General features: G+C 52.4%; 5 protein-coding genes across 5 annotated transcripts; 2 read left to right on the forward strand and 3 right to left on the reverse strand.

Moving 5' to 3' along the window:
• Positions 1-230: 230 nt before the first annotated feature.
• A1O3_04302 (uncharacterized protein) lies at positions 231-2891 on the forward strand (the record flags this gene model as incomplete). The annotated part of the gene is made up of 2 exons (XM_007734432.1): positions 231-327; positions 379-2891. The coding sequence occupies 2 exons, from the start codon at positions 231-233 to the stop codon at positions 2889-2891; spliced, it is 2610 nt and encodes an 869-aa protein (XP_007732622.1).
• Positions 2892-3987: 1096 nt separating this feature from the next.
• Positions 3988-7770, reverse strand: A1O3_04303 (DNA-directed RNA polymerase II subunit RPB2; the record flags this gene model as incomplete). Its single annotated transcript, XM_007734433.1, has 1 exon — positions 3988-7770. The coding sequence occupies one exon, from the start codon at positions 7768-7770 to the stop codon at positions 3988-3990; it is 3783 nt and encodes a 1260-aa protein (XP_007732623.1).
• Positions 7771-8314: 544 nt separating this feature from the next.
• A1O3_04304 (uncharacterized protein) lies at positions 8315-10135 on the reverse strand (the record flags this gene model as incomplete). Its single annotated transcript, XM_007734434.1, has 1 exon — positions 8315-10135. The coding sequence occupies one exon, from the start codon at positions 10133-10135 to the stop codon at positions 8315-8317; it is 1821 nt and encodes a 606-aa protein (XP_007732624.1).
• Positions 10136-11089: 954 nt separating this feature from the next.
• A1O3_04305 (uncharacterized protein) lies at positions 11090-12832 on the reverse strand (the record flags this gene model as incomplete). Its single annotated transcript, XM_007734435.1, has 4 exons — positions 11090-12335; positions 12430-12495; positions 12615-12699; positions 12763-12832. The coding sequence occupies 4 exons, from the start codon at positions 12830-12832 to the stop codon at positions 11090-11092; spliced, it is 1467 nt and encodes a 488-aa protein (XP_007732625.1).
• Positions 12833-13932: 1100 nt separating this feature from the next.
• On the forward strand, positions 13933-19336 carry A1O3_04306 (DNA-directed RNA polymerase II subunit RPB1; the record flags this gene model as incomplete). The annotated part of the gene is made up of 3 exons (XM_007734436.1): positions 13933-14060; positions 14127-14355; positions 14408-19336. 3 exons carry the CDS (start codon positions 13933-13935, stop codon positions 19334-19336), a joined length of 5286 nt encoding a protein of 1761 aa, XP_007732626.1.
• Positions 19337-20790: the final 1454 nt, after the last annotated feature.

The raw sequence follows: 20790 nt of genomic DNA on the forward strand, positions 1-20790 counted from the left end.
CCCCAGTCCCAAGTCGCACGTCCTGCAATTCCTGTATCACTATTGACATATCACTGGGACTAGATGCGAAGCACTCACACCGAGTAGCCTCACCAAGCAACCCCTCCGATCAAGGCCTTGGAACGGCTGCTATTGGCGAAACATCGACCTACAGTTCCCACGTCCTCCCCAAAGGCGATATCCTCCCGAGTGTCATCGACCAAACCTCGAACGACCCCATTACCTACACGATGCCCGAGCACGCATACCAACCCAGCACTGGAGTTCCTTCGGGAGCAGCTGAGACGGCAGCTTCAATAGCATTCAATAAGGATGCCGAACAGAACGGTATGTTGCAAGTGGCATGATCTTACACAACTTTACTCTGACGCTAGCCAGTCTCACACATACCAGGAGCGTATCCAAAGGAGGAACCGTCCAAATCCACGACCGGGTCCACTGAGGCAGCCTCAGGGGCAACTGCGGGCCTGAATGGACACCGGGCAGGGACTGCTACGCATGAGACCTCTGGCCCAGCATCGGAACGCGAAGGTGGCACGGTGGGTCCATCAACCTCGACCACAGCCTCTCCAGCATATCGAGATGCCGAAGACGGTCAGGCTGAGCAGCCTCAAAGTGCTGCCACTGATCCTACACCAGCCGACGAAGTGCCAGACCAGCCACAGTGGTCTGGTACTCTGGGCAAGATCCTGGGCGCAGTAGGGCTGGGGGCAGTTGCTGGCGGTGCTGCTACTTCTCACTCTACAACAAGACAGGATGAACAGTCCCAACCAGGCACCGAAGCCCCAGCGCAGCCGGTCACAACCACCGGAGTAGATTCTTATACTGCTCCGACACGTTCTGGACCATCCTCTTCGCATCACCGAAAGGAGAGCATTCCTACGACTGCGTATCCCCAAGGCGAGTCGTCCCCTACTCCCATTAATGCACCTGTTGGTGGCACTTCCGTCGCCGACGAGGAACTAGATGTGAAGGGTCACGGTGGTCGCCATACAGGACTTGCTGCTGCCGGTGTTGGTGTTGGCGTTGGGTCTGGAGTGGTCGCTGCTGGTGCTCATGATTACAACAAAAGCAGAGAGCCTCTTGAAGATGCTTCAAGCCCTCCAAGCGCAGCGATCTCAACCTACCCGCAAACCAGCCAACCTACCCCGTATGTACCCGATCAGCAGACCTCAGGGTTAGGACGCGATATTGACGAGAAGCCAAGAGGCACCGCATTCACAAGCCCATCGTCCACTGTTTACTCGGAACCACCTACGGGGACCGAATCAGACCGGAAGTTCAAAGGACATGAAAAGTCTGTTGCAGCTGCAGGTGTTGGTATAGGCGCAGGTGCTGCCGCTATTGGAGCTCATGAATATGATGAGAGGAAGTCACCCTCTCAAGACGCTCCTATCCAACCAAGTGCAACGACCAGCGCTTATCATCAGATCACCACCAACTCGGCTGCCCCAATTTCGTCGGGTCAGCAGACCCTCCCACGAAGCAGGGACGTTGATCAGTATCCAGCAGCCACCACAAACGCCAGCCAACCCTCCAGCAACTACTCGCAACCCCCTTCGGCGGCTGAACGAGACAGTGAATCCACAGGATATGGCAAGACCGCTGCCGCTGCCGGCGATGGTGCAGGGGCTGGTGCAGCGGGAATCTATGCCGTGGAGCACAAGAACAAACCTCGAACCGGTGATAACTTGGGGGATAGTTCTTATCCGACGACGCAGGATAGTGCACAAGCCCGGCCTTGGGAAGCTAGCAAAGATGCTGCTGCTACCGCTGGTCAAGAACCTGCGTCCTCGACCAGGGGCACCAATACCTTCCAGCCGGCGGCTGCTACTGTACCTGTCCGAGAGAAGGCCACCAATTCCAATCCGAATACCAGTTCAGAGACAGATGGAAGGCACACCGGCCGCGATGCAGCCATCGCCGGGGCGGCCGGAACTGGAGCAGCGGCTTACGGCGCTCATGAATACAACAAACATGAAGCTGATGAGGACGCTGCCAAGACAGAGGCTCAGCGACAGAAAGACATCGCCGAGCAAGAGGCTGCTCGTCAGAAGCAGTTTGACAAGGACGAGAAGGCCGCAGCGAAGCGGGCGGTCAAGGAGGAGAAAGCCGAGAAGAAGCACCAGAAGGGGCTGGAGAAGGAAGAAAAGAAGCAGCAAAAGGAGCTGGAGAAAGAAGAGAAGCAACACCACAAGGAGCTGGAGAAAGAAGAAAAGCAACACCACAAAGAGCTTGAGCATGAGCAGAAGGAACGAGAGAAGACGGCTGGCGCGGCCGTATTGGCAGAGAAAAAGCATCACGAGCAGCGTGAACTGGAAGACAAAGAAAACTTTCAAGCTGCGGAAGCTGAGAGAAAGCGACACGAGAAAGAAGCTGCTGGTGCTGCCGTCGGAGTAGGCGCCACTGCTGGTACTGTGGCGCATACATCTCATGGGAAGGAGTCGCTCGATGATGATACTCCTAAGAGCTCTCACGACACGGACCGCAACCGTCTCCACAAGGACCCTCCCCAGAAGAAACCCGGGATTTTGAAACGTATCTTCAAGCGCCGCAAGAACAACGACACTGGCCTGGAGGAAGACTACAGCACAGACGAAGAGGAAGAGTCCCATCGTGACAAGCACCTCACAGAATCAGGCGCGATTGGAGGAGCAGGAGCCGTTACTGGCACTGCAGCGGAGCACGAGGCTCACCAGCCAACAGGCTCTGGCTACGAGGCTGGCCAGAGCGGCGGCTTCCTGAAACCGTCCTATAATCCTCTACACAAGGACGCAGTTGCTCCCACCGCCACTGAGACACCAACTGCAGAGAGCCTCTCTCAAGGGCGCCAGGAACATCAACCGTCCGGCACAGCAGGTGTGAGTGCGCATGGGCAGCATCAATACTAAACCAAAGCTCCGCCATCTCCACACCGCTGCTCAACTTTACCGGAGGGCTAGTAAGCAATGATTGTTCACTGCCCAGGCAATCTTACCCTTCCATCCGGTGGAGACGAGATGTTGCCTGGGCTGCAATCAATCCCTGCTTTATCGTCAGTCACAGGGGGTGTGTTTTATGCCGTAAGTGTTTACCTATCCATCTCTCGACGAGTTGAAACCCCCACCACAACCATGAAGGACGAGAACGTTACGAATACGAACACGAACACGAATACCGACTGGAACAAAGAATCAATTGTCCCGTTGTACCACTTACCTCGACAGCGGGACTCACGATAGTTTTGTTGCGCAAGTACGCTCTGCGATGTTAAGCACGTACTTTTTTTTTAGCTGGACAGTAGTGGTTTGAAGGAAATAATGAGGACTTGCAACTGCAATGCTTATCACACTGCCTTTGATGCGGTACAACTTTGTGATAATTAGGACTAGCCAACCCAAGGCAGAAAGGAGAGTATTTTTCTCCAAACACCTCATTTATCACTCAATAGCCTACTGCCCACTGCCCACTGCTGTTGTTTCGTCCAATCCATGCCGAATCCGGACGGCGATGAAGTGCGGTTCATTCCACAGCCTTATATTCAAGTGTTTGTCGACAGTCTTTCCGCCGCCCTGGAAATTGAATCATCGATCGATAGGTTGGTAAAATGCCTTGTTTTCCTTGTTTTCAGCTTTCTACCGCTTTTCCCCTTTCTAAGAATACACGGATGGACCTGCCTACTCGCCGTGTTGCTGCGATGGTAAGAATGTCTAAAATGAAATCATAGGCAAAAAAGCCAAAAGCCAAAAGCCAAAAACACGCTCGTTTGAGTACACATTGAGGCAGAATATTGTTCGGCCCAAGCAATCTTCTCCCTTGTTTCCTCCACGCCTCATCATCTTCTCCGTCTCCATCTGGGCTTATACATCCGGCTGTCGAAAGGCCATTTGCAGTGCAGTGTCTATCGATTGCTTGCCGCCAGACCTGAACTTGTCAAAATGCCGCAATCGCATAGAGTTGCCGTCTTGCTCAGCCATGCGGCAGAACGTACCCAAGAGACCTTGACTCCTAGCTACTTCTCTTGGTATACAGCCTGGCGGCAATGTTCATGGCCCATAGCTCCTGGAACAGCAGTTTGGCCGCGTACGGCAGATAGACCTGGCTGATCTTGTTCTTGTTATTGCAGTTCTTGCACTCGAACGTGTTCTTTTTGAGTTTCGCAATCACGGTCATCAGGCCGCAAATGTCGCAGACGTGAACCCTGAAGGGATCCGAGACGTCGAACAGTCGTTCTTTCAGGAACGAACTGGCCCCGTGGGCAATCATACAGTCGCGCTCCATTTCTCCGAATCGTAAACCACCGTCTCGCGCACGACCTTCCACTGGCTGCCGAGTAAGGATCTGAGTTGGGCCACGGGCACGGGAATGGATCTTATCGTCAACCATGTGCCGTAGACGCTGATAGTAGGTGGGTCCCAGGAAGACTTGGGCGACCAGCTTTCTACCGGTGTGCCCATTGTACATGACCTCAAACCCGCGAGATTGATAGCCCATTCTTCGAAGAAGTTCTGAAACCTGAGTCACGGTGACTTTGGTGAAGGGGGTCGCATCACCTTCGTCACCGCGCAAGGTCGCAACCTTCGACAACTGGCATTCGATCAAGTGGGCAATGGTCATCCGAGAAGGAATGGCGTGTGGGTTGATGATGAGATCAGGCACGATGCCCTCTCTGGTGAAAGGCATGTCTTCATGGCGATATGTTATACCAATAGTACCCTTCTGCCCATGACGAGATGCGAATTTATCCCCAATCTGAGGGACTTTGGTGGTTCGGACTCGGACCTTGGCGAACCGGTGGCCTTCGGCTGTGGTGGTCAGCATGACCTGATCTACGATTCCGGACTCCGTAGATCGTAGCGGCGTGGAGACGTCGCGCTTGATGTGTTGTTTCAGTCTCTGGCCCAGCTCTTCGGCATCTGGGGCCATGGGGGCCGTCTTGCCCATAATGATGTCCTCGCCACTAACACGAACACCAGGAGCAACGATGCCATCCTCGTCAATCTTGTCGTAAGTTCCGTGTTTGAGACGGAGTGTATCAGTCCTGGTGGGTTTCTCAAACTGCTCCACGACAGAATGTCCAACACTCTTTTCTGAGTCTTGATACGTTCTGTAGAAGAGCGATCGGAAGAGTCCACGGTCAATGGAGCTTTGGTTCATGATGACAGAATCCTCTTGGTTGTAGCCGGAATAACACGCAATGGCCACAATGGCATTTTGCCCGGCTGGGAGCTCTCGAAACTTCATATAGTCCATAGCCATGGTCCGGGCCAGAGGCTTTTGTGGGTAGTAGAGGATATTGGCCATGGTCTCCATGCGCTGGTCAAAATTCGTGAGAAACACGCCCATAGCCTGTTTGCCCATAGCGGATTGATATGTGTTACGAGGCGACTGGTTGTGGTCAGGGAACGGAATGATACTCGCACAGACGCCCAAAATCATGCTCGGATGGATTTCGCAATGAGTGAAGGTGTGAGCGTGAGGATTCAGCAGCGGATCATTTCTCCTCAATGGGTCATCCTCGTTCTCAATCTCCATTCCAAGCCATCTTGCTTTCGAGTCAGCCAAGGCTTCAGGAGTCATGCAAATCATGGCGGTTTCCTCTTCTTCGGCATCCAAGTATTCGACGACACCGGATTCAAGTAGATCAGGCCACCCATAGGGTCTGATTTCGTCATTCCATTGGAAGCCACTTTCTTTCAAGTATGCAGTTTGATCGAGCTTATTGATGTGATCTTTGTTGAGGACCAGATTGCCAAGATTCTCTGAAGAGCGGTCGGTTTCGACAACGAATAGGGGGCGCACGATTCTGCCCGAGTCTCCCGAGATCTTAAATTCCTTCTCTCGGATATCCCATACCAAACTCACTTGAGAGTCGAAGACACCTTTTCTCCGTAGCTTGCGTAGGTCATCTACAAGCCGCTTAGGATCGCGAAGCACCACTGCAAACCAGACACCATCAACAAAGATTTTGGTAGCCTGTGGGTTGAGGCGAGGTTCCCAATCCTCAAGTGCTTCAACATGCTTTGTCATAACATAGTTGAGCAAAGGCCCGGTCTCGTAGGAATTGGTCACCATCGACATCAGCGACAGATTCTTGACTAAGCCACACGCCTGGCCTTCGGGTGTTTCCGCCGGACACACATATCCCCAATGTGTGTTATGCAATTGACGGGGCTTTGCAATTTTCCCTTCTCGGCCGATGGGTGCATTGGTTCTCCGAAGATGTGACAAGGTGGAGGAAAATGTATAACGACTGAGCACCTGGGAGACGCCAGCTTTCGCTTTGTCCAATTTCTTCTGGTCACCCCAGTTGCCAGTGGCCAGTGAATACTTTAGACCACTGGTTATGATGGGATGCTTAAAACCTGCCATGACGTTGATAGGTTGACCTGACTCCACACGCTTTTGCATATACCGGTAAAAGTCTTTCGTGGCTTTGTCGAATTGCAAGCGGAACAGGTTTGTCATTAGCGGCCCGGCCAAATCGAGTCGCTTCTTTCCAAGATGATCTCGATCGTCTGGTTCGGCCCGTCCAAGGGCGCACTTCAGAAGGCGGTTAACCATATAACCGAGGAAGAACGCCTTTCGAGCAGTAGCGTCGGGGCCTTGTCCGATGTGAGGCAAAAATTCCTTCTGAAGAATATCAGTGGCATGTTTTTGTCGTTCGTGACTTTTCAATGACGGGACGTTTCCTCGCCGGGCAATGAAATCTCGCGCCAAATCAGCCCCTTGTATAGGCTGGCCTTCTTGGAGAGAACCCATCAACATGTCCATCATTTCTTTGTCACTTTGATCAAAGCAGATCTTTTCCAAGATGTCAGCATCGGATACTATATCCAAGGCACGGAAGACTATGACAAGAGGAATGTCCTGCTTGACATAGGGAAGCTGAACTCGGATTGGGTTATCGATCTTCGTACCCTCGGGACCGTCCACTCGTCGAAAGAGTTTGACTGTGCATTGAGACATCATCCGCGCACCACGGTCGATGACAGATCTGATCTCTGCAAGGTGCGTAAATGGAGCAGGCGCCGCCTTCTGGAATACCTGGACAATATTGCCTGCACTTCGTTCCTGAGCAATGAGGACCTTTTCGCTGCCGTTGATGATGAAATAGCCACCCTGGTCGTATGGACATTCTCCCCAGGCAAACAGATCTTTGTCGCTTTGAAACCTCTCACTCACAAGGTGGCATGTCATGCTTCTGACCATGATAGGGATTTTGCCAACGTAGACCTCCCGCTCATCATCGAAATCATCCTCATCTGTACCCTCTCGCCAAAAGAGCTGTGTGCCATCCTCTTTCATGACTCCTTCATCGACGCCAGCATCATCCCACGGTTTCTCCTTCGCGTAGTATGTTCTCCTCGTCATCTTGACAAATGCTGGACTCGCATAGGTTAGACTTCGCAGTCGCGCCTCGTGTGGCATGCAGTCGGTCGTAACGCCGTCGCCTTCGACCATGTTTGGTTTGCTGAGTGTGACTTTGCCGAATTTGACTTCATGTCTTTTGACAACAACGGGATTCGGATCGTCCTCATCCACATTTTGGGCATGGTCGAGAGTCACACCTCCCTTCTCGTTCACCAAATCCTGTAAACCCGATCGCATAAAATGGTTGAACGAGTCGATCTGCATCGAAGCCAATTTCTTGATATCGAAGAAGGAACTGATGACCTTCCAGCAGTCTTCAGAGGTTATGTCTTGTTCACTCGCGTCCGCTTCTTCATAGCCGCCGTCATCTCCATAATATCCGTTGGGTTCATATTTCGCATCTCCGTAGTCCGCCATGACGCGAGGCGCCAGACTGAGGAATTTGAGCGATTGCAAACTAGGTAGGGGCGAAGATTTCGAAGATAGGAACGATTCGTCGCCTTGTCACCCACAGGTTTGGTCTCAAGTCGCGGTCCGGTTGAAGGCGCTGAGATGTCAGTCAAGACTTCAGGATGCCTGCACGAGGAACCCACAGTGCGCGAGACAGCCAGGAGAGACGATCGTAGATTACGGATGCCACGAACCCAACTGAAAGCGACCACGACGAGAACAGCCGAAGTTGTCGTGAAATAGAATTCCTGGGAACTTTTCGACTGCGACAACAGGCAGGAGGCAACTTTAGGTAAGAGCCTTGGCAAATCTAGTCACGTGATCTGATCCTGTCCACGTGGAAGGCTCGCTCAGAGCCTCGCGCGAGGAAAAGGGAGTTGGGCAAAGACAAGTGCTAAATCATAAGCAGCGGTCCTCCTGCGTCGGCGCTTACTTGGTCAAAGATGCTATATTGTCAGAGCTATTTCAGTTTCTAACGCCGTGATGATGTCCTCATCAAGACCTGCTAGATCTACTGCTCGACGCACAGGAGCAGTGCTTCCAGCATCTCTTCCGTAGATTTGGCCTCATCGCTTTGGCCGGGATCCATTCCATCAAGTTGATCTCTTAGGCTCCGTTCTAGTATCTTGAGTCCATCTTCACCAAGTAGGACCGATATCGTCTGCCGAGCACCATTATCCTCTGCCACCATCCAGCTGAGGATTAACTCAATGGCTTGCAGAGAGAATAGTCCGGCATCGAGGCGCCGAGATAGCCACTCGTCAGCGAGTGCTTCGACTTCCGAGCTACTCAGTTGCTCACGCTCCCTCCTAATTGAGGCCTCAACCCTGCTGAGCCGAGCCTTGTACTCGCGCCGCAGCTCAACCAGCCTCAAGATCTTCTCGTAGTCGTTTTCGACGAATTTGGCCAGCGTACGTATTCTTGCAGCGGAGCCTCCCGGAAGATATCTTAGCAAGCTGGCCAGAATGCCGATTAGATGTTCGACCAGACTCCTTTCCGTTTTGTGGCTTTTCATGAGCATGCCGAAAATTGTTTTGAGTCCAGCTGCCTCCACCAGTCTCACTGAAACTGCAATGGCGTTGCCTCCACTCATAGCATGGTCAAGGACTCGCAATGCCCTCGCCTTTGCCAGCCGACCTTCTCGGAGCATGATGAGGCACAATTCGACGCCTTCACCTTCGACAAATTTCTCACCTGCAAATCTCTCCTCGACGACACAGGCCAAACAATCGAACAAATTTTCGGCGAACTCTTCCTCGTCCGAATCCTTCTCCGGGTCTCGCCTGCGATATGCGCTCAGTAGCTCCATAAACGTGTCGACGCCTTCCATTTGTGCTATGCGATCTCGATTCATGCGGTTGGTCTGCAGGAGGATGGCAAGGATTTCCGCCGCATATTGGCGATTTTGCCCGACCTTGCCACGGGCATTGAGATCGATCTTCTTTATCCTTTGGAGAAGCCATTGCATCATGTTGTTGTTGGCTCCAACAACTTCCTGGTTATCGGAGCCAGAGAGAATGTTCTCGAGGACGTTCAAGATGTGGTACACGCCTGCTCTGTCGCTCTCGTTTTCCTCGTCAAGTCGAGCCAGGTTGCTCGAGAGAAGATCCACAAGGTCATTCTGAACCATAGCCCCCACCAAGGTTTTCCACTGGTCTTCAGTGGTTGCAGAATCTTCGTCAGTCAGCTCTGCGAGCAGTTCGCAGACAGCAATGGCGATATCAGTGTTCTCATGGGCGAGCAGGCCAACCAGACTGCCCAAGCAACCCATTTTGACAAATTCGCCGTACAACTCGCCATGCTCACTGAGCAGGCTCAAGCCTTTGATTTCGGCATCCAGATCTGCCTCGCTCCCCACGAACTTGATGGGATCACTTTCATATTTGGCACGCAACTCGGCATTCTTATTGATCTTCCGCTCGAAGTTGATGGCGGTGCGTCGCAGCCAGGCGGAGTCGAATTTCTCATCTGCATCACCGTCGTCGTTTTTGTCAATGAAATCTATAACCTCGCGCTCTTGCTTTGTGACCCCACCCCCAAAAAAGCGTCCCTCCTCATCGTCACCCGGCTCGTCCTCTACCTCTTCGGGCGGTAGTGTTGGTCCGGCTTCGACGTCATCTTGACCATCTAGTGTTTCGTCTTGAGGAAAAGCAGCCTTGCCCCCAGAATCATTGGAATCGAAAGCGTCATTGACCAGGCTACGCGGAGAGGATCCGTTGGTCAACTTGGTGGATTTGTTGGAGAGGGGACGGGAGAAGGTGGTCGTAGGGTCTTCGAGTTTACGTTTGGAACCCGCGTTGTGTTTCCGGAAGAGGTCATCGACGGATGTCATTCCGAAAAAGATGTATAGGCAGACTGTGCCATCCGCTACAGTCAGGTTGTGAAAAGTACGCCGTAATGGGAGGAGGTAGACACAATTGAGAGGAATCAACCGTCAACGACTACCGCCGGACAACCGGTCCAAATTCCTCCTAAAAGTCGGAAATCGCAGGTCGGGAAACTTGCCCTGCACGGCTGATGCTCGGTCTTCCTCGAATTTCGCTATTCTCCGCCCTCCGTACTCGATACTACCAAGGTACCCAGCACCTCCCCAGTGATCCTCAGCACGTCACACAAACCCAACTACTCCGAACTCCCATCTCCAATCCGAAGTTCAACAGCAACAGCACAACGATCTGTTGGATCCCGTCGCGTTGCCTGTGTTATCTGGAGTGTACCCTTCACCGCAGGTACAAGCACAGTTCTGAACAGCAGTAGCTGCGGGTGTAGTCATCTTCAGGGGATGTATGAGACATGAGGCAATTTCCTGAGAGGAACATGGATGCAATCGTGCCTTCGATTCTCCAAGTCGAAGCATGTGCTGACTTATTGAGAAGGATGTTCAATAATACTTATTGACACATCAGGTCATAATGCTTACGTGTAGCATGCGCTGCCAATGTGCTGCTGCTTCAGCCTTGTGCTCTACCTTCCCGCCGTGTTCCACCATGCTTTGCCCATGTAGCACCAGAGAAGCCAGTGTTATGTATCATCTGTACCAATCGTAGCACCTTATCATCTATCCAAGAAACGCCAGAGAAGAACCTAGCCGCTTGCCCCATCTCCCGGTAACGCCGCTTGAAGAGCTGTAGTCATACAATTGGTTCCTGGTAAGAGGATGTTAGTCGGATGCCGTTGCTTCGTCATATCTCGCATATCTCGAGAACGATTCATTTGATCCGCGCCGACGCTGGAGCGGGCTGGACATGCCTCTCTCCAACCAGACCTCGAGACATGAGCCGACAGACTACTTCCGTCTCCGTCCCGCCTTGGCCACCTCATCAGCGTCGTTCTCGTACTCCTTGCCCTCATTGATGTCTCTCTTCCTCATCGTCCCCACGCCCATCCTCACCAGCTCCTGCTCTTCACCCTCGCTGTCCTCGATGTCATACAGCATGGGCAAGACGAAACCGTCCTCATCGCCCATTTTGCGCTCGACGGTCAGCACGTCGACGATCTCGTCTTCGCGGTCCAGCCGACGCTTCTGGTGCTCTTCCTGCGGATAGGTGTCGAACTCGTCCTCGCGCTCGATGTACTCGACGTTCTCGGTCAGTTCGGTGAAGTCAGGAGCCAGGGCGGACCACTTCTGCTGCGGCTCGATGCCCCAGATCTGTATGCTGCCGGTCTCGATGCTGGTGCAGGCCAACAACGGCCGCGACGGGTGCCATTCGATGATTGCGGGTTCTTCACGATTCTCCAGAATTCGCAGCAGTGAGTTGGTCCGCAGCTCCCAGATGTAGATGTCTTTCTTCATGTACGTCGAGGCTGTCACGTAGTCGGCGATCCCCGTCGTGGACGAGTGGCTGAACGCGCAGTGGTTCCAGCGCAATCGGTTGACTAGATCCTGAAACTTGTGTTCGGTGGTCAGCACGATGTTCTCGGCCAGTGTCGCAGGATCGAGCTGATTGTCTTCTTCAGCCCCAGAGGGGGCGGCGGCGGCGGCAGCGTTGGTGGACGATGACGGCTGCTCGAACGTCAATACCGTCGAGGGTGCGATCAGCGCCAGGTCTGGCAGGTTGATGATCCGGATGATGCGGTCGGTGCTGTTGGCGAGTAGTTGGCGGCCGTTCGAGGTCAGGCGCAGCAGTGAAATCAACCCCGTCGAGATCTTGGTCGAGTGGATGATCTTGCGCGATTCGGTTTCTAAAATGTTGATATACCCTTTGGACGTGCCTGTGATGATGTGGTTACCCAGAACAGAGAATATGGCTGAGGTGGTTGCTTGTTTGTTCTCAGACCGCGGGATGCTGTCGCTCAGCGGTGTTGTTGGTAGGATCCGCTTGATCGCTTCGGGCGCCGTAATGTCTACTAGGTATGGCCGGTCCTCGAACAGCGATGCTACGAATAGGTTGCGATTGTAGGGGTGTAGCTCGGCCGTGTAGATCGGCGCCTCGAACTTCACTGTCCGGATTCGTTGTTGGGTTTGCAAGTCCCATAGACAAGCGCGGCAGTCTTGCGATGCGGAAAGAAGGTACCGGCCGTCTCGAGACCAGCTGGACAGAACAGGTTGAAGTCAGTGGCTGATGCCCTGGGAAGAGTGTGGTGTAGCAGCAGATGGATGAGATGGGGAATGCTTATCTTGCCTACCTTAGACTCTGGATCTGTTTCCAATGGCCATGCAGTTTCATTGCCACGCCGAATGTCTCCATGTCCCTGTGATACGCAGTGTTAGTTGAAATTTGGTACTCATCGCAAGAAGGTGGGGGCTGTGTTCGACGGCCTCTTCTCGACCAGAAGATATCAGGAGTATGCCAGCCAAAGGTTGCACTCACCAGATGACAACCTTGCCGTCGACTCTACCTGCGGCAAGATAGTCGCCTTTGCGGCTGAAGCGCAGAGTGGTGGCATGGCCAGATCCTGTAGCGCTCGAGTGTTAGTTGCAAAAGACAACAGAAGAGGATTCGAGCTGAAGAAACTCACGGAGATCATTCACAAGCGCGTCCGGCGAGTCTTGTGCTAGTTGAAACGGGTCAATCAGCGCCAAATTCATGATGCGCGTTGTAGAACAAAGAGCATCAAGACAGGGCTGGCCCTCACATACAGATGCCAAACTGGTTGTTTCGTTGAAGAGTGGCCAGTCGCCAGATTTCCAGGTCACGTGTTTCAGACATGGTCGCGCTAGTGCGGATAGTGGTAATTACTTCTGACGCTAACCAAGGCTGAATGCAAAAGCAGCGAGATTCAGTGTCTAGTAGTGGAAACAGATACACACAGGACTATGGCACCTAGGTGGTACTAGGCCTGAGTGAATTGACCAGCAGACTTGCGACGAAGTGACTAGGCCGGCAAGAAGTGAAGTCTACTATCTACTGAGACGCGTGAACAGGCCTGAACAGTCTTCTTCCATCAGGTCAGTGAAGTGATCGCAATAGTCGTTGCCGTGTAATCAACAAGCAATAGTGAAGCTATGTAGTTGCTAATTTGTGAATTTGTCTATGTCTATTGTCTGAACAGATAAAAGGTGCTTGACAAGACAGAGCCCTCATAAGGTATCTAAAAGGATATACAGGATGAATGACCGGCCTCTGAATCAGGAAACAAGGAGTCTTCAGAAGTGGTTGTTGCAGGCATCGATTGGTAACACTGGTCACTCTTTATTACCCCCATTTATTGTAGTACCGTTTGCAAACGCCTAGCTATAGATCATCGTGTTTGAAGTGTTGATAAAGGACAACCTGAAGTACATTATTGAAGTGACAAGGAGGCGCGTCTCGAGCGCGGTTGTTTTGGCGCTAAGGAGGAAATTCCTTGGCGCTGCCGCCTGCGCCTTCGGTTTGAAATTTCGAACCTCGCTGTCTTACAACTTGACCACCCTTCCTCATCTCACCCCCACTCCAACCATCTCGACTCGATTGCGCTCCCGCATCTACACGTTGCAGATCACGAGTCGATCATAACCCAGGAAGTTTCGGGTCGAAAACAGGAGATTTGGTGAAGCGCGCAGCTGGAGAAGGTTGCATTGTTTTGGGTGGCCCGACGGGGCGGGAGGTCAATTCTGGCCATCGGCGCAAGGACTGCGGTCATCCCAGATCGTCTCTGAAGAAGTAAAAATCGTCTCCCAAGGATATCCCAAGGTTACCACGAGCAATCATGTCGAACCTCAATTTCCCTTACTCGAGCGCGCCCCTGCGCACCGTCGAGGAGATTCAGTTTGGCCTTTTCTCGGCCAAGGAAACCGAACGCCTCGCGGTCATCGAGATTGAATATCCAGAGACGATGTATGTAGATAATACAAAAGAGCAAGACCATCCACTTTGAAATGTCTCTCTAACATTTGACTCCAGGGATGAGCAGCGCCTCAGACCTCGCGAGAAAGGTCCGAACGATCCTCATCTCGGGACAATCGATCGCAATTTCAGATGCAGTACTTGTGAAGAAAACATGGCCGAGTGTCCTGGTCACTTCGGTGTTATCAAGCTTGCAACTCCAGTCTATCACTATGGCTTCATGTCAAAAGTCAAGAAGATCTTGGAGACTGTTTGCCACAATTGTGGCAAGATCAAAGCACTTGATGTTGGTCTGTCCCCTGCTTCTGCGTGCGTGATTACTAACCCGTTAACCACAGTCTGAAGAATTTCGCCGCGCGATATCTCTTCGTGACCGAAAACGACGGTTTGATGCGGTTTGGCGCCTAAGCAAGCCTCGTAACATTTGTGAAGCCGATCCCCCTGAAGACCCCGATCAGCCATTGAAGGGGCCACCGCAACCCAAACATGGTGGGTGTGGCAATGCGCAACCGGACATTCGACGGACCGGGTTGCAGCTGTGGGCGACGTGGAAGGCAGGCAAAGGAGATGATGACGAAGACACAGCTCCGGATAAGAAACGAATTTTCCCGCAAGATGCTCTGAACACATTCCGCACTTTGACTGATGAAACCCTGGAGATGATGGGCCTCAGTCTGGACTACGCCCGACCAGAGTGGATGATCCTGTCTGCGCTTCCTGTCCCTCCTCCTCCAGTCCGGCCTAGCATCAGTGTCGACGGCAGTGGTCAAGGCTCGCGCGGTGAAGACGACTTGACCTTCAAGCTAGGCGACATCATTCGAGCCAATCAAGCGGTCCTGCGTACAGAAGTTGATGGTACACCTGATCATATCAAAGTCGATCTTTGCGATCTGCTTCAATATCACATTGCCACATACATGGACAATGAGATTGCTGGCTTGGAAAGAGCACAGCACAAGAGTGGCCGACCCATCAAGTCAATCCGTGCTCGGCTGAAGGGCAAAGAAGGCAGACTGCGCCAGAATCTAATGGGCAAACGTGTCGACTTCTCGGCTCGTACAGTTATCACTGGCGACCCTAACCTATCGCTCGACGAAGTTGGCGTCCCTCGCAGCATTGCTCGCAACCTGACCTATCCCGAAACAGTCACGCCTTTCAACCTTGACAAGCTAAAGCGTCTCGTGGCGAATGGTCCAACCGAACATCCTGGAGCCAGGTATGTCATCCGGGACACCGGTGAACGCATCGATCTGCGGCATCACAAGCGTGCTGGGGAGATGACTCTACAATACGGTTGGAAAGTTGAGCGACACATTCAAGATGGAGATGTTATCCTGTTCAACCGTCAGCCCTCCCTTCACAAGGAATCCATGATGGCCCACCGTGTCCGTGTGATGCCTTATTCGACCTTCCGACTGAACCTGTCCGTCACTACGCCTTACAACGCCGATTTCGACGGAGACGAAATGAACTTACACGTTCCTCAGAGCGAAGAATCCAGAGCCGAGCTCGCCAATCTTTGCATGGTGCCACTCAATATTGTGTCTCCTCAGCGAAATGGTCCCTTGATGGGTATTGTACAAGATACGCTCTGCGGTATCTACAAGGTCTGTCGTCGTGATGTCTTCTTGACCCGAGAGCAGGTCATGAATATTATGCTTTGGGTGCCGGATTGGGACGGGGTGATTCCTCAACCAGCTATCATCAAGCCTAGACCTCGCTGGACGGGGAAGCAGATGATCAGCATGATTCTCCCAAATGCCCTCAACCTTGAACGACTGGATGCGAAGGGTGAAGACCCATACGTGCCCGCCAACGACACTGGTCTCATGGTCCTCGAAGGCAACTTGATGTTCGGCTTGTTCAGCAAGAAATTCGTCGGTACTAGTGCTGGCGGTATCATTCACACCATTTTCAATGAGTTTGGGCACGATGCTGCTATGGCTTTCTTTAACGGTGCTCAGCATGTTGTCAACTATTGGCTTCTGCATAACGGCTTTAGTATCGGCATTGGTGATACAGTACCTGATCCAGAAACTGTCCAGAAGATTCAAGAAGTCGTCGATGCTAAGAAAGCTGAAGTCGAAGAGCTCACAATTCGGGCCTACAAGGAAGATCTTGAGCCATCGCCTGGTATGAATGTCCGTCAGACATTCGAAAGCAAGGTCATGAACGCGCTCAATCAAGCCCGTGACCAGGCGGGTGCTGTTACCGAAAACAGCTTGAAAGATCTCAACAATGGAATCACTATGGCGCGTGCCGGTTCCAAAGGTTCCACTATCAACATTGCACAGATGACTGCCATTGTTGGTCAACAAGCTGTCGAAGGCAAACGTATACCATTCGGTTTCAAGTATCGAACTCTGCCTCATTTCGCAAAGGACGACTACTCCGCGCCCTCTCGTGGTTTCGTTGAAAACTCGTACTTGCGGGGCTTGACACCGTCAGAGTTCTTCTTCCACGCCATGGCTGGTCGTGAAGGTCTCATTGACACGGCAGTCAAGACCGCCGAGACAGGCTATATCCAGCGCCGTCTTGTCAAGGCCCTCGAAGAGGTTACTGTCAAGTACGATTCGACGGTTCGTGACTCGCGTGGAAATATCGTCCAATTCATCTACGGAGAAGATGGTCTCGATGGTGCCCACATCGAGAACCAAAAGGTCGATATCATCACCATGTCTGACAAAGCTTTCCATAACCGGTACGCTGTGGACATTATGAGTGGTGATGTTTCTGGGTGGAGAGGTAAATTGCTTCAAGCAAGAGAGATACAAGGCGACACCGAGTTGCAAGAACTGTTCGACGAGGAACTCGAAGCTCTGCGTGAGTCAAGAGAGTTCCTGCGCAAGATGGGCAAGGGGACCGAAGACTCGATGCAACTCCCACTCAACATCGCCCGTATCATCGACCAAGCCCAGAAGAATTTCAAGATCCGTCGCGGCGACAAGACTGATCTTGATCCACGCCATGCCCTTACTTCCGTGAAGCAGTTGTTGGATCGCCTGGTCGTTGTTCGTGGCGACGATCCTATCTCCCAGGAAGCCCAGTCTAATGCCACTCTTCTCCTAAAGGCTCAGTTGCGGTCGCGTCTCGCATACAAGCGACTTGTACTGGAGCATGGATTGAACAGACTGGCATTTGACAATGTCATTGGTGCCGTCGAAAGTCGATTCATTGCTGCACAAGCGAACCCTGGCGAAATGGTCGGTGTTCTTGCTGCTCAATCTATTGGTGAACCTGCCACTCAGATGACCTTGAACACTTTCCACTTCACTGGTGTGTCGGCCAAGAACGTCACCCTGGGTGTCCCTCGTCTCAAGGAAATCTTGAACGTGTCTCAAACCATCCGGACTCCGTCGATGACTGTCTACCAACTGCCTGAGAATGCAGGTGACAAGGAGGCTGCCAAACTCCTTCGATCTCGCGTACAGCACACCAATCTGCGGTCCGTCGCCGAGACCTGTGAGTTGTGGTATGATCCTGACATCCAGAGCACAATCATCCCCGAGGATTTGGATATGGTCGAATCGTATTTCATAATCCCCGAAGACAATGAGGCAGATCTGTCTCTCCACTCCAAGTGGCTGTTGCGTGTCATACTCAGTCGTGCCAAACTCTTGGACAAAGGTCTCAACATCCAGGAGGTGGCTGCAAAGATCAAATCAACCTATGGCAAAGATCTTTCGGTCATTTTCAGTGATATCAACGCAGACGAGCAAGTCATCCGTGTGCGACTGGTCCAAGGCTACGGTAAGGACGAAGATGAAGACCGCAAGGAAGACGACGAGATCCTTCGCCGCTTCATGAACGAAATGCTCGACCACTTGACTTTCCACGGTGTTCCTGGAGTCAGCCGAGCCTTCATTGATCACAAGAGCCGTGCCATCATCGACGATGACAACTCGGTGTACATGGCCAAGAGTGATCCACGGTGCAACGAGTATGTCCTTGAGACTAGCGGCAGTGCTTTTGCAAAGGTCCTCGCGATTGAAGGGGTGGACACCGCTCGTACCTACACCAATCGCTTCACTGAAATCTTCGAGGTTCTTGGTATTGAAGCTACTCGCGCGGCCATCTTGCGGGAGTTGACCCAGGTACTGTCGTTTGACGGTTCTTATGTCAACGCTCGCCACTTGGGTATCCTCTGCGATGTCATGACTGCGCGTGGCTATGTCATGGCTGTTACTCGTCATGGTATCAACAAGTCCGACACCGGTGCACTCATGAGATGTTCCTTCGAACAGACGGTGGAGATTCTCCTGGAGGCTGCGGCTGCTGGCGAATTGGACGACTGTCGTGGTGTTTCTGAGAACCTCATCTTGGGCCAGGTTGCTCCTGTTGGCACTGGTGCGATGGAGATCCTTCTTGACGAGAATATGCTGTCACAGGTTGTTACCGACAATGCTAACCTTGGTCTTGGTGGAGCTATCGGTGTTAAAGGCTCCCAGCAACTCATTGAGGGTGCGGCCACTCCTTACGATACGGGTTCTCCGATGCACGACTCCGGCTATCTTGGTTCTCCCGATTATGGCGCCTCATTCTCACCCATTGCCGCCTCTGGTTCAGAGACTCCAGGAGGGTTTACAGAGTACCAACCTGGGTTTGGCGGCGCTGGTGGGTTCAGTCCGTACGGTCCTCGGAGTCCTGGAGGTTATTCGCCTGCCAGTCCTCTCGGCACAAGCCCAAGTTCACCCGGCTTCTCGCCCACTGCCGGCTACTCCCCAACTTCGCCGATGTTTGGTAGGACCAGTCCAGGTTTTGGCCCGACGTCGCCGTCATTCTCTCCAGCCAGTCCGGCATTCACTCCCACTTCGCCTGCGTATTCGCCGACATCACCCGGGTATCAAGCGTCGCCAACCTCGCCAAGTTACTCTCCCACGTCGCCGAATTATTCGCCGACATCTCCTGCCTATGGATCGCCGACTTCGCCAAGCTACTCACCGACTTCGCCGGCTTTCAGTCCTACTTCGCCTACCTCACCCACGTCGCCTGTTTACAGTCCGACCTCGCCGATGTACAGTCCTACTAGCCCGATGTACGGTACAACCGGGAACAAGCAGTCTCCTACTTCACCTAGCTATTCACCAACATCTCCGACGTATAGCCCGACCAGTCCAACTTCTCCCACCAGTCCTTCGTACTCACCTACGAGTCCGATGTACAATGCGTCACCCAGAAGTCCTCAGGCTAGGTCGGCGTCTGTCACAAGCCCTCAATATTCTCCGAATAGTCCTCAATATTCGCCGACTTCTCCCAAGGAGGATTAAAACCCTCTTGTATCATCACATGACTTAAATGTCAGCTCTACCACAACTTCAGAAATCGGCCTAAGATGGATCCATTAACTTGACCTTCTGTCTTTGGACCCGTGCCTGATAGGGTGGTCTCATGGTTTTATGCATTGTTTTAAAGCTCAAAAACACAAAATTGCTTCTGGCGGAAAGTCCAATGGTTCCCTCTGGATCCAATATACTTTCTCGCCCCCTCATCCGGCATCAAAGACCAAACATGATTTTTTAGCGACGGCGTTGGATGGATGTTCGAATTTTTTCAGATAAAGAAATTGACCTTGCCATTTTGGCTGGATTGCAAGGAAGTGGAGGAAAGAAATACGTTTTCCGATGAGTGGAAGAAGATCAGATTGGCTTTACTCTTTCGGAGATGGATGTGCATTGAGGAGGCAGAGGAAGGAAGGGGGAATCGGAGGGAATATGGGTAGGCCCGTGGGGCCAGTGCGATCATTGTTTTGTGGGTTTGGGGAGGAGAGGAGGAAATTAGTGGAGGAATTGAATGGAGGAAATCAGTGGAGGAAATCAGAGGAGGAAATCAGTGGAGGAAATCAGAGGAGGACAGGAGGATCAATACGCATCGGAGGAGGTGCGTCGAAGAAGGTTGGCTTGAAAGGGAAGGAAACAAAACAAAAACCTTCCAGCCATGTACTTTACGATAAAAGCATAGACTGTTGTCGGCCGATGGGAGATTGTTGATGGGGAAAGCAAGCGAGCAAACAAGCATGCGTATGCGGGCCAGCGACCAAGAGTGATCGAGGGTCAACGCACCAAGTGCGAAGGGGTGTGGAGGACAGGAGAGGATGACACGTTGCTCCTTTCTGCGGTGCCTTGCCTTGGCTTGCTTTACTGTAATGAAATCAAAGAGCGTGTACGCGAGTTGTGACTTTTGGCTTTTGGCTTTTGGCTTGAGACAGAGATTGGGTTCCGATTGCAAGGAATTGTAAAGCGTGTTTTTCGTTTTCGGTATGCTATGCGAGTTTTGTCTATTATGGAATAGCATAGCAGACAGGGACAGGAGGCAATCGAGTAATTGACCAGAAGAAGAAGAAGCAAAGCAACGCCTTGAACAGTAATACTGATTTCCACCCCCCTCCCCCCTCCCCCAAGAGGAGACTGGAATTCTGTAGAAAAATGAACATCCCGACGCGGAAGTAGGAGGTAGGTGGATTGAATGCGTGTGCGTGGATGTAGAAAACGCCCATATCGTCCGCCGATGGGATTTCGGATAATGCCTATCGCCCGACCCCTGTGTGTTCAAGTCTTGAGGAGTGACATCTACCTTGTATTGGCGCCATGCTCCATGCCCACGCAGACACTTCTGAGGTAGCAGACCGGGTCGGATGCCGCAGTCGCGGACAGCGCGGGCGTCGCAGAGTCAAGTCGGCTCTAAGATGGCCGAGTTGGAAGCGGCAGCAGACTGTGGCCAAAAC

This window comes from Capronia epimyces (genome assembly GCF_000585565.1).
Source record: "Capronia epimyces CBS 606.96 chromosome Unknown aczIQ-supercont1.3, whole genome shotgun sequence".
Lineage (NCBI taxonomy): Eukaryota > Fungi > Ascomycota > Eurotiomycetes > Chaetothyriales > Herpotrichiellaceae > Capronia > Capronia epimyces.